This window comes from Physcomitrium patens, chromosome 4 (assembly GCF_059467195.1).
Source record: "Physcomitrium patens ecotype Gransden chromosome 4, ASM5946719v1, whole genome shotgun sequence".
In the NCBI taxonomy this organism is placed as follows: Eukaryota; Viridiplantae; Streptophyta; class Bryopsida; order Funariales; family Funariaceae; genus Physcomitrium; species Physcomitrium patens.
In genome coordinates this window covers 11,286,780-11,299,628 of record NC_143413.1, presented here as the reverse complement: position 1 = coordinate 11,299,628, position 12,849 = coordinate 11,286,780, and the positions used below count along the sequence as shown (strand labels likewise).

General features: G+C 35.1%; 2 protein-coding genes across 3 annotated transcripts; both read left to right on the top strand.

The window, feature by feature from the left end:
- The first annotated feature begins 1,568 nt into the window (after positions 1-1,568).
- LOC112280984 (uncharacterized) lies at positions 1,569-3,774 on the top strand. Of its 2 annotated transcripts, XM_073533783.2 has the most exons (6): positions 1,569-1,848; positions 2,081-2,166; positions 2,310-2,403; positions 2,690-2,804; positions 3,039-3,238; positions 3,500-3,774. In XM_073533783.2, exons 3-6 carry the CDS (start codon positions 2,329-2,331, stop codon positions 3,602-3,604), a joined length of 495 nt encoding a protein of 164 aa, XP_073389884.1. In that variant the 5' UTR covers positions 1,569-1,848; positions 2,081-2,166; positions 2,310-2,328; the 3' UTR covers positions 3,605-3,774. The 2 variants fall into 2 exon arrangements, with proteins under 2 accessions (XP_073389884.1, XP_024372773.1); XM_024517005.3 differs by lacking the exon at positions 2,081-2,166.
- Positions 3,775-5,704: 1,930 nt separating this feature from the next.
- LOC112281736 (TATA-box-binding protein 2) lies at positions 5,705-9,336 on the top strand. The gene is made up of 9 exons (XM_024518575.3): positions 5,705-6,088; positions 6,377-6,464; positions 6,990-7,061; positions 7,443-7,493; positions 7,641-7,685; positions 7,856-7,948; positions 8,268-8,369; positions 8,516-8,589; positions 8,719-9,336. Coding segments are annotated over exons 1-9 (603 nt in total). The 5' UTR covers positions 5,705-6,011; the 3' UTR covers positions 8,720-9,336.
- The last annotated feature ends 3,513 nt before the right edge of the window (positions 9,337-12,849 follow it).

Genomic DNA, 12,849 nt, shown 5'->3' with positions numbered 1-12,849 from the left:
AAGTCTCATTTGTTTATTTATTTTTTTATCAAGTTCTTGTCCTTGATAACAATCCATATAGAAATTGTGCACCTTTCTTCTTACAAGGACTACACTTTCTAATAGTCTTCCTATTTTCTACTAGTAAAACTACTTTTTTTGCATTTTTGACTTCACTATGGTATTCAAATACATCCAATCAGCCCAAAAACCTTGTGTAGTCTTCAAATCTTGCTTCATTTCTTCATAGTGGCTCTCAAGGTGGTAAAACTCAATTTTACCAAGGTCTTAAAATTTTCTCTAAAAATTCATAAAAAATCCTAAATAAGTTTTAAATAAATTCCAAAATATCCTACAATATTTTTATAATACTAATATCCATATAAGGCTATATTTTTCTATCTTGGTGATTTTTTATAGTAATAAAATCAATTTAAATCTACTAAAAATCCTATTTTTTACAAACATAACTTAAAAGACATGAAGTTCTTTTTCATACTTCTTTTAACTATGAACTAATTATTGATAGAATTTTTGTAAGTAATACATGTAGATATGAGGCCAATATAGAAATTGGTCTCAATTACTAATCATTAATACTCAATAATAAGTGGAAATACTAAACCAACTAAAATAATTTCTTCCAAGACTTACTAAGACTCCATTTTTGTAACTTTACTTCTAATAAGACTTTTATACTTATAAATACTTCTAAATTCTAATAAATATATAAATAGTCAAAAAGACTCTCTAATCTTAGTATTTATCTCATTAAATGATTCAATACTATATTTTTAACCAATCCACCAATTAAGATCCATTAGTGGGACTCACACTCACATCACTTCAAAGGTAATTATCTTACTGATTTAGGTTATTCCTTGTCTAATTTTTTTAATTGCACTTAATGTAATCACTCAGTTCTCATAATCCTACTTATAAATAATTAAAAATGAATAAATGCATGAGTGTGATACTATTGTAAATTTAAGAAATAAAATTTAGAGAGATAAAAGAATATGTGGAAAAGAAAGTGATATATTAAAAAAAAAAAAAAATCTGTATACAAATATAAATAATAATAATAATACCAAACATAATTGTCTTCTATAGCCATAGAAAATGAAAATGAAAGAAAAAATCTATTCATTAATAAGTTTTTAAAATAATAATAATAATTTCAAACTATAAACTATTTAGAATTATATTATAACACTATCACAATTTGTAATGGTGTTGAATTAATTAACTAATTAATTTATGTAAATTATGTTTTTACTATTTTTTCATAAAAAATTATGACTAATAAAATATTGGTATGCTGATTTATCATACTCTCAGTATTATATATATATATATATATATATATATAGATTAGCCCATTAATCAAATAAACATGATTTATGGTTGGTTCAATTCTTTGTACATCAGTGCTCCAGACGACATTCCACAAATACATCCATGAGAATGAATGGAATCATCGGTCGACGAGGAAATATGATCATCCACGGATGAAACCCTAGAGGAGTGAGCTCGTTTCCAGCGAGACGAAGGACCGCAAGTTATCGTTCGAACTAATTCTTCCCTGAAGTGTTTGCGAGATTGAGTGTTTGTTTGCTTTGGATCAGTGCTGAGATTGTAGTTTTCGTCAGACTGTGTCCCGATTTCATGTTTTATTGTCGCAGGAATGCTTCATGGTGAGCTATTTCAGTAGTTATTTTTATTTTATATTTTTATTTTTTGATTACTAGAAGCGGAGTCGGGAAAAAGCAGGACGTTCGGGATGGCACAGCGATATGGTGTGGCGAAATTTGTAGTCGGGTTAATGGTGGCGTTCTTGGTGTTCAGCCCGCTATTATGCTCGGCCTGGTATTTATCACGTTTGCTCTGATCGATTTGATGTATCTCATTTGAGTTGAATATTATTTGTTTTCAGTTTTATTGTCGTTGCCGTTGCGTGTTTATACGAAGATCCGTGGTTCCATCGAGAGAGATTTTAGGTCTGCGGTAATGAAACTGTAAACGAATTCCGAGCTGAGCTATGTAGAGATGGACATTTGAGGATGATCTATTTACGATAGGCTAATATCTGCATTTCCAGTCGTCAGATCCACCGTTTGAAATTTTGATGGAATCAATTCGTGGCAGAAATTTGTAGAAATTTTCTCGTTGGTGGTGATTCACAAAGTTAAGCTAAGCTGAATTGTTAACCACCCTTCCTTTGCATTCTTTTTATGGGAAATTGTGCCAGAGTTCTCTGATGGTAGATATATTAGTAAATCGCTTTATTATGGTTAGTGTGCCTGGACTTATAATTCACTGGATTGCAGGAGTGACAATAGAGAATTTATGGAGCAGCAAGGCAACAGTTCCTTCTTATGCAAGTCGTCCGGTCCTTGTGTTTCTTGCTCTCGCCCTGATAAGGTTAAATTTTTATTTTTATCCCCACCTTTAGTTTCTCGTGTTTTGAAAAATCTCATCATTAGTCACATATTGGAATAGCGTCCACACTCTCATTTATGAAATGCTGAATTTTGGATAAAATTAATCGTAATTGACGATTGCTCTTCATTGTAACATTCTGCGTCAATTGTTGGTGATTGCGCTTTATATTTTGAATATTTGCATATTCCGATGTTTTATATATATATAACATCGGAATGCACAACTTATAAACGATTCTGCTTCATTTTTTTGGTCCGTTTTGCAGGAAGCCAATAAATTTCATTGTCGATCAACTGGTTATCATCAATCATTTAAGTGTCGGGAGATGAAGAGCGCTCAAAAAGTGGAGCAGAATAAGCACGATATGGAAGGTCTCAGTGGTGAGTGGTCTAACCTTGAGCTCTGTTTTTAGGTTTTCTCTACATTGTCAATCAGCTAGGAAGTTCAAACTTTCAGATGGTTTTTCAATTGTCACAAGAATTTGCTACTCGCTCATTTGCCTCCTATTTATTGTATGGCTTGCGACCGAAAGACCAAGCAAGGTAGTATTAGGTCCAAATGCCTATGATTTTTGCTAATTGTATTTTGCATTTCTGGTGTTGTACGACATTCAGGTAAGCAGACAGCTCATACTGACACCGACGGTAACGAGGTGACTGGATCACACGACAGAAAGTTGCCATCCACGGAAGGTCATAGTGCAGTAGAGACACCATCCTTCAAACTAGAAGGGGGTTTAAAAACATATCCCACTTATAAATCCTGCACACCTGCTGATCTAAGAAACGACAAGTTTTCAGTGCTGCAGTTTGAGGTGCACAAACTTTCCCGTAACCTCCGCATTTATTAATGTGCTGAAATGAATGTAGAGCATGTACAACCTCGTCAGATTTGAAAAAATATAATTAGGCCTAGGAATCGTTTTTTCTCCATGGTCCTCTATTGTTCAAACTTGGGTACCGCGTTATTTCTGCCAAAGTATTTGACGCAGACATTAAGGCGTTCTTCTTATGTTTCCTTCCACTGTTAGCTTGAATATCATCTCAGGTCGAATTTTTGCCTTGTTGTGTTGCAGGCTATCGCCCTTGCGTCATTTGCATTGTGCTCGCCTCTGGTGTATTATCGGCGCAAACACAGTTTTTCAGGCATGACGAGAATTCCTACGAATGCCCGCTTTTGATTCTTTACGAAAGAACGTTCTTGACAATTTGCGACAGCGCGGTTCAGCGGTATCGACTGTGTAATGTCGCTGTTGATCCCATGTATATTAGTCGATAGTATCTGGAGCATTGGAACTTCACCAGTCTGTAATATATTGTCCCTGCAAAGTTCGATGGTTATGTTCCTCTTCGTTGAAGTGTTTTAGATGAAACCGACGCATCGACAGTCTAAGCTGGATAAAAGTCACCGCAATTCTTACGAGTGCAGATTTTTTGGGAATTTATGATTGAACCAACCGTGTGTATTAACCATGTCTGGAAATGACAGCATAAAGGAATTAATGTATGGTGCAACCCATATCTTAAGATACTATTTAATTACGAAGAAATGCTACTTTACATCGACACCGAAATCATATCGAATTCTAAACGACCTTGGAATGTCCTTGGACCTTCGTTATATCCTGGGAGTCGAAAGCGTGGGTTGATTCGGATAGGATTGCTGGACACACGGCACCGTACTGCAAGCTAAATCACCAAGGGAGGTGTTGATTTTCAAGTGCTGATTGCGTCCGAGTAGGATCATGTCCTACAGACGTCACATCTCGGTTTCAGTGTCTCCCCTGCGCCGCCATCTGCTGCACGTTCACCGATTGTAAGCGCATTACATGGCTAGAACCTAGAAGGTATAATAACTGGCAGCTAGCAGTTTCATGCTTCGTCAATCTCTCGCTGTTTGGATCAGTAGAATAACTCCCAGGTTAGACAAAATCTTTCTGGCCTTCGGCAGCCCTGAAGTTCGCTTCCTAAGTCCAACTTCGTCTGGGTAATACTCATGTAAAAACAGGATTTGGAGTGAAACTCGTGCAGACTGCCCAAGGATCACTACAACTTCTACAACAGTACAAGCAGCAATGGTGGCAGCTGCCAATCCTTTCGGGAGTCGAAGAGCCGGAGTACCATACAGTGCTTTCACCTCGCTTGGAGTGATTGCGCAGGGAGAAGCAGGATGCTTCACCCAGGCCCAGCTCGCGTTTTTCTCATTCTGCATATGTAGCACTCATCTCATGTTGACTTGACTGTGTCCATTACCAACTTTAACACCATATGGATTGCATCAGAGAAATACGTGGACGCGGCAGAACAATTGATACTGCGATTCAGCATCCTGTTCTCCAACCCAGACACTCTTTTTTCAACATGAAAAATGAAGTCCCTCCGACAGTTGGCATTTAGGGTGGAATCTCTTCTCTTCCCACTTAGGTCACACGACAGAGAGACCAGAATTTAAGCAATACAAGTGGGTTAACAAAACTGGTTTCCACACGCTCATTACACTTTTTTTTAAAAAATAAAAACCAATTCTGTGAAATCTGAGACATTGTTTTTTTTTTTTTTTTTTTTTTTTTTTGTATATTTGGGAGTCTTAACAAACACCGATGTTAACATTGTGAAATGCATGAGAATTATTCAAACAATGAAACTGATATTTCAGGGCAAGATTGAAGACCAGCAGAAGCTCACGACAAAAACACGCATTAATACACGCACAACACCACCAAATGAATTACACATAATTGATTAAAAATAACATCTGCACGTGTCCAATTCATACCAACTAGAATAAAAATAAAAATAAAAATAACGAGTTAAAAAATTCTCCAATATTCACATCAACCCTTGTGATCCATAATCACAAAACACAGTAAATTCAAACCCAATTTGAATTATTATTCAATCAGAATCGTGTGTGGAGGGGGGGGGGGATTCTGAGGACAGGAATGAAGGAAAGGAGGAGGAAACGAGGGGCACGAGGCGTTCCCAATGATAGGCCCCACGGATGAATTAAGAAGAGAAAACGGATGATAAAATACCACACCCTTTGGTGGTGTTCCGGATAGATTTCCCCATCACCACGATTTCATTCATCCACAATTTCAACGGAAATCGTTCCTTGGTGGCATTAGGGTGGTGTTGGGGCGGGCAAGAGGGGCAAAAGGCTGTGGATCTGCCCGTTCGCACCCACCCTTGCTGCCCGGGCAGAAAGAGAAACAATCAAGCCTTGTCGCCCACGAGTATATAAGGACCCAGGGGAGGCACGCGTTAAGGAAGTATATAACCCCCCTTGCGCTTGCTTTGTCTTGGGTCTGAGGGAGTCTGCCTGTGCTTCCATCTGCGGCTGGTCGCGTATATAAGCTAGCCAGCAAGCAAGCCACGAGGGAGCGAGGAGGGAGCCAGGATTCTCACAACACCACCCGATTTGCACCCTCGTGTGGTGCTGTGTTTTTTGTGAATAGATTGACCCCCAGAGCTTCGTATTGCTGCTGCTGCGGCGTGCTGAACAAGGCACACCAACTTTGAATCCCACCTACGAGTGGAGAAAAGTTGCGAGGGGAGTTGTTGCTAAAAAGCCCAGGAGGAGAGGGGATGGCTGAACTGGTGTTGGAGGGCAGCCAGCCTGTGGACCTTGCCAAGCACCCCTCCGGGATTGTTCCTACTCTGCAGTAAGTGTTGTGTTGGGGGGGGGGGGATGTGTCGAGAGAGTAGGGTTTTGTGAGATGTGTCGAGGGGCTGGTTTAGAGGATTCGGGGTGGTGTGGATCGGGGTAGTGGGAGGGAAGTGAGAGTGTGGGAATTGTGTGGAGGGAGGTGGGGGTGGGGAGTGTGGATATTCTTTGGGGAGATGGGACTAGGGTGTGTGTGTGTGTGTCTGCTAATTTGTGAGTGTTTGCTTTGTGATTTTGTGATTTTTTTACTGTGGGTTTTGAGATATCGCGTGGTTCGTTGGTGAAGGAACATCGTTTCGACTGTGAATATGGATTGCCGCTTGGAATTGAAGACTATTGCTCTACACGCCCGAAATGCTGAATATAATCCCAAGGTACGTGTTTCCTTCTTGTGGAGGATTGCTTTTGGGCTTTTACATGACTGCCTAGTGTATATATATTCGCTTGATGTTTTGTGAGGATGTTGGATTTCATATCTCGTAGACCAAGGCAGGAAGCTGGGAAACATTCAACAGTTATCGTACTACGTTGAATAGGTTGTCGTAGTCCGATTAGGTTTTTTCAAGTATGGGTCATCTGTGGCAGTGTGCCAAATTTCCATAATTTTAAGATTATCGGTGTTGGTGCTTACCATTCGCACGTTGATACATCGTATGTGTAATTAGCTTCGTATGTATGCTCACGAAAAGGAAGAGCTTTTTCGAGGCATACACAGTTGAAAGAATGTGTACCAGTCTTGAGTGATGTTTTCTATCTGAAGCTGTTGAAAGGCGTGGTGTATGTGCGAAATAACTTCCATCTGGTTGTCATGAAGACAACTTGTACTGTGTTTCTCAGGCTGATACTGTTGCTTTTGCTTCTTATTCACCCAATGCGTTGGTGGGTATTGTTGTTCACAGCGTTTTGCAGCTGTTATCATGCGAATCAGGGAGCCTAAAACAACTGCTCTTATTTTTGCATCCGGTAAAATGGTATTGCTATAATTCAACCCCTTTTAAACTAGTATTCTCTATATGCATAATTACTAAGTGTAAGAATTAAAACTGCAGGTTCGTATCTTCTACTTTTTTGTGTTACATGATGGTACTATGCCGCATTACCTGGATAGGATGTCCCTTATTATTGGGTTTGAATCACTGATTAAGTATCAACAGTTTGTTGTATACGATGCTGGTTAACAAGTATACACCACTGTTTCGTCTACTATTTTATATCGCATGGAGTTACTATTATGTAGTGTATTAAATACCATTTAACTTATTCAATGTACTTTCAAGTTCTCTTTTTTTTATCGGAGCTGAAGTCACCTCAAATATTTTAACGTCTCTTACGTGGGGTTGCGATGTTCTCAGGTGTGCACGGGTGCCAAAAGCGAGCAACAGTCAAAATTGGCTGCAAGAAAGGTGTGAACTTGTTCGCTGGTTTTGAATGTTCGGTTGTTGGTGCTATGAATAGTACATGTAACTTGTGAAGGTTACTTCGCGAGATGACTAGGAATCACGTTGGAATCATCCTATCTAATGTTTTTTTTCCAAATATGATCGGTGCAGTATGCTCGAATCATTCAAAAGCTTGGTTTTCCAGCCCAATTCAAGGTAAGTTTTGGTGATCGAATTATGTTTTTTTAAGTGGGCTCCGCATTTGGCCTAATTTTGAAATGGAAACTGAACACGTGTAGATCATTTGGAGTAGGTTCATCTTATCCTAGCTATTGCCACGGTTTGGATGTTCAAAAAAAAACTGACAGGAATTTCTCTTTTTGCAGGATTTTAAAATTCAGAATATTGTTGGTTCATGTGACGTCAAATTCCCTATCCGACTCGAAGGTTTAGCTTACGCTCACGGTCACTTTTCAAGTGTGAGCATCTCTGGCTTGCTTACATGATCTACGGGAAATATGAACGCTTGTGTGAAATGTTTCGACACGATGATATTTATGCGCCCAAACCCACTGAATGTTTGGTATTGCAAGGTTCTGAGGGATCATTGTATAAGTATCCCTGACCCGGTATATTTAATTGTCTTGCTCTGGCCATATCTGGTTGCTTGGGTGGTCGATGCAAATTATGTTAACGTGTGATACCGGGCAAAGTTAAGGCGAGAAAATGACTTCTGCAGCAAATCCCTTGTCTAGTTATTGGAGATTTACCGAAGAACTGGTCGTTTACTGTTTGCAGTATGAGCCAGAATTGTTCCCAGGATTGATATACAGGATGAAGCAGCCAAAAATTGTGTTACTGATCTTCGTGTCCGGAAAGATTGTCCTTACCGGTGCCAAGGTACGGCTTTGTAGGCTGCAGAGTTCAGATTATGCGTCTAAAGAAATTGACAATTGTATTTCGTTTGCTGAGTATTTCGTTCACGCTTTCAGAATAACTTTTATTTATTCATGTTAATGTTTTTGGTTTTATGGTGGGCGGGGCAGGTGAGGGACGAGATTTACGAGGCTTTTGAGAATATTTATCCCGTGTTGACAGAGTTTAGGAAGATCCAACAGTGGTACGTCACTTGCATGGTTGAAATTGCTCGAGTTGCACGCTGACATGAAAAATTGGAATAATTCTGTTGTTATTGGACGAAGGTAATAGAGATAACCGACGACTACTTAGAAAGCTCTGTTTGGTGCAGATGACGAGAATTGATCTGGTGGTTGGGGTGACCTAGTGATTGGCTTCACATGAAGAAATTGTTGAGTCCTTTTCCTGAACTTTTCCTGCACCCATTCGCACTCGAGAGCAGTCATTTTGTTGCAGCTTCAGCCCGTGGTTTATCTCTCGCGTGGTTTTTTTTTGTCTTCATAACCGTGGGGGGAGAAAAGAAGAAGAGGTCAAAGGGGAAAAGGAAAAAAGATCGTTTCTAGATTTGCTCGTTGGTGCAAAACTGTTCCATCGAGATAAAACTACTCAGATCTATCTACTTTGCAATCTGACTCTCATGGGGTGCATGATTCTGTAGATTTGTTGCATGCAGGCCTTCCACCAAGGCTTATTTGCGGCAGGACATGTATGGACATTAGTCTTAGAATACATTGGGTGAAGTCCATCTTTGGAAGGAAGAGCACATGGCTAGTGGTGCTCAGTTTAAATCACTACAGATGACATCTTCGTGAGCGAAAGGCTGCAAAGGCAATAGACATAATTTTCAAGGTTTGAGAGGGAACGATGATCACCAGAGGCTGAACTCTGTTGCACCATTCATCATACTATTTATTAACATTGTGGAATTGGAAGTACTTCACACAGACAATTCTGAGCCCGTGTGGTTCGTAGCTCTCCAGTTATTTGTACTTTTTGTACTCAAATTTATTACCCGTCAAATTTCTCACTTTCCAAAAGATAATTATTAGAATATGGGTTTTGAATTGGGTTACATAGGGACGCTTTTTTAAAGGAATTTGCAGCTATCCCAGTGAGTTCGAGGATCGGCCCTAGCAAGTCATGTATTAAGAAAAAAACCGTTGTAGATGATTTCGGAGAACCGATGCAGAGTCCTGACAATGTGAAAATACATTTGAAAAATGAGACTAGCAAATAATTGCGTATGTCCAGATCCTTCTGAAGAATCAAAGAAAGAATTTTATTATGTACTGTTTTGTTGTGTAAAGATGACAAACAGAACAAAATTAGGAATCTTGTGTAGCCATTAACGGTGAGCCTCTCACATGCCTAATGGTTTTAAGGTGGTGCACTGAGGTAAATAATATGCTGTTGAACCTTCCAAAATAAGAATTAAAACTCTCAATAAACAAGGTTTCAATCTTTTTTTCACAGTTAGTCCATAAATCTTAGAGAATTTGTAACATGGCTTGGTAAAGACAACTTTAAGGTAAATACAGAAGTTACAACTTTATAATAAATGCCATTTAATTAAATATATATTTATGAATTTTGCATGTAATTTCTTTAATTATTAGATAGCAAGGATGACATCAATGTTCATTACACATTGGTTCTTGTAGATGATTTCTTGCAAGGAAAAATAGAAAACATTAGAAACAAAATAAAACAATTATTTTACAAAAAAGATAAGTTTTTGGAGCAAACTCTTAGAAAATTATAAAGAATTTATACTAGCAACAAAATTTGGACATAATATTGGACATAATAATGTGTTCCATCAAATTGTGCAACTAAGTGACTTTATTAAGAAAAACATGTTTTTAGAGCTACTTTTTTTTTGTCAATTATTTATGGAAAAAAATAAAAAAATAAAATAGAAACAAATGAGTTTTTTTGTGTTGAATATAAACACAATGGAAATCAAAGACATTCCTAAGTATCAGCTCATGATACAATGGAGAATCTACAAATGATTGAAAAAGATGTTTTATATTTGTAGTATAACTAATTTAAAGTATCAAATTTAAAAAATCATAAAATAAAAAATTATAATTATATTTTTTTAATATTAATAATAGCATTTTATTTTTTCATAGATTTTTTCTAGTATATAGTGTGTGCATTTATAATGTATAGAAAATAAGCACATAGATAAAGAAAGCATTAAAACAGTAATAGATAATAGTACTAGAAACACTATTTTTGTTGGTTTCTCATGTTTATAAATATAATAAGTAAGATATTATGTAATTTTTGCAGTGGATTATATATATATTAAAAGTTTGTAAATACTCTTAAAAATCTCATATGTCTTGGTCATATCACATGGCAAACCACTTGTTTAAGAGCAAATATGTAAAGTCTTACAACACAAACAAAAATTTACCATGAGACAAATGAAAAATAATTATGAATTTAAAAATAAAAGTAAAAAACTCTTGATGAATTTGAATTTGTATAATTTTAGAGTCAACATCAAGTTTGTTTTTTTTTGTTTTTTTTTTTTTTTTAGAGATTTGAAGTATAAACAAATAATACAAAAATGTAGTTTGCTAAAAGAAAATATATAAAATAATTTTTTCTAAATAAGAATTTTTAATTCAATTTTATTAATTGAGTGTTAGACCAAAAAGATGTAAAAACTATCTATAACAATGCTCCAATTGGTATCAAAATCGACTTCACTTATTCATTGCATAATGGCAATATAAAATTTTCATAAAAAAGGTTAGATAACCTATATGAAGCAAGAATTCTTTTGAAAGTAGGCTCAAAATGCACCTCAATCTTTAGCTACTGCTTCTTTATTTTAAATGCTATAAATCAAAGCTATGGACTTAAGAAGACACTTTAAAGGCATATACAAATATTATTCTGTAAAACTAAATATTACAAATGGAAATGTATGTGAATTTCTATCAAATTTTTATTTATTTATTTTTATTTTGTAATCTTGATAGTTCTTATTAATTTTAATTGTAAAAGTTAGAATTGAAAAAGACTTAGTAAGTTGTGTGACATCTTGAATCTTTTAATAGACCCTTTTAAAGTAGATTTTTATTTTCCAAATGTTTCTATCTAAAACAACATAATTTTATACTTATTAAATACAATTTTGTGAAAAGTCAACAGAAGATTTTTTAATGCTAATGCTAGATAGAAGAAAATAATAAAAAAAACCATGAAACTTGTGCATGTTATAAATAGTTTCAATTAGAACAAAATAATTCTTTGCAAAGGTATATTTCAGCTATTTTTTTATTCTAATAAAAAAAGTCTTTTCAAGTGTATATGAAAGCTTGTTTGTATTACAAATGAAATATTTACTAATAAACATATAAACATAAGAAAGATAAGAAAGATAAGAAATATAAAAATCAATTTTTAAATAAATAAAAAATATAAAATATTAATAATAAAACATAGATGGAATTTATTGCACTATTTGTATAAGCTATAAAGCCCATATGATAAGAGATTTTAGATTTTTTTTAAAATCACAAAATCTAATCTTATAAAGACCTTTAAATTAAATATAGATAAAAAATATTATAAAAACTAAAATTTCTAATTATTACACATTTAAAATATTATACTCAAATAAATAGAATTTTATAAAATATCAATTGGAAAAAATAGATATTTTCTTATATTTCTAATATAATTTTATCTATAAGATTTAAAGTATCTTTGGTCTTTTTCTTCACACATCTTAAATCTCTAAAAACTTCTTCTACAATGCAAGTATTTCCTATTCTAAGATTTGAGGTAGTAACATTGTTATTTATGTTGTATAAGACATAATCATCTAGAAGCAAAAAAACTTTGGAAGCAATTCTTTTTTTATTTGAATTTGTCTTGCTACCTTTGTTGTTTATGACAAAAACTTTTGACTTGTAATATTAACTACTATGGACATCTAACAAAAAGATTTTTAAAATATTTTTAAAATATTCTATTAAATTCTAGAAGGTTCTAAAATATTTTTAGAATATTTTAATAAAATAATCTAGAAAGATTTTTAAAATATTCTAGTAGATTCTAATAAGTTCTAGGAGGATTAAAGAAATTGTTTAAGAAGTTTCATAACATTGCTTTGTCTTCAAGCAATATAGAAATTTCTTAAAAAGCTTCATAGAATTGTTTTGTCTTCAAGTAGCATGGAAATTTTCTTGAGAAGCTTCTTAATACCTAGAATCAAGGCTAACAAAATCTTTAGTCTTGACAATACATCTCTTGGAGTTCTACTTCACCTCTCTTAGTATTAATTTCAGATTCATCTAGTTTAATCAAATTCTTATTAGTTTTTTTATTAAAAATTTTCAATTTAATTTTTTTTTCGGTCTTTTGTAAAAGAGATATTCAATCATCTTGATGATAATTGATGATACACCTCAAATATTACTCAAGAATTTAATTC

What these genes read in the sequence shown, in the direction of transcription:
- LOC112280984 (XM_024517005.3), top strand. Translation starts at nt 1,763, where the DNA reads ATGGCACAGCGATATGGTGTGGCGAAATTTGTAGTCGGGTTAATGGTG. An exon ending in CGATATGGAAGGTCTCAGTG is followed by an intron (nt 2,805 to 3,038) that starts GTGAGTGGTCTA and finishes TACGACATTCAG; the next exon opens with GTAAGCAGACAGCTCATACT. An exon ending in TTTCAGTGCTGCAGTTTGAG is followed by an intron (nt 3,239 to 3,499) that starts GTGCACAAACTT and finishes GTTGTGTTGCAG; the next exon opens with GCTATCGCCCTTGCGTCATT.
- LOC112281736 (XM_024518575.3), top strand. Translation starts at nt 6,012, where the DNA reads ATGGCTGAACTGGTGTTGGAGGGCAGCCAGCCTGTGGACCTTGCCAAG. An exon ending in GTTTTCCAGCCCAATTCAAG is followed by an intron (nt 7,686 to 7,855) that starts GTAAGTTTTGGT and finishes CTCTTTTTGCAG; the next exon opens with GATTTTAAAATTCAGAATAT. An exon ending in CTCACGGTCACTTTTCAAGT is followed by an intron (nt 7,949 to 8,267) that starts GTGAGCATCTCT and finishes TACTGTTTGCAG; the next exon opens with TATGAGCCAGAATTGTTCCC.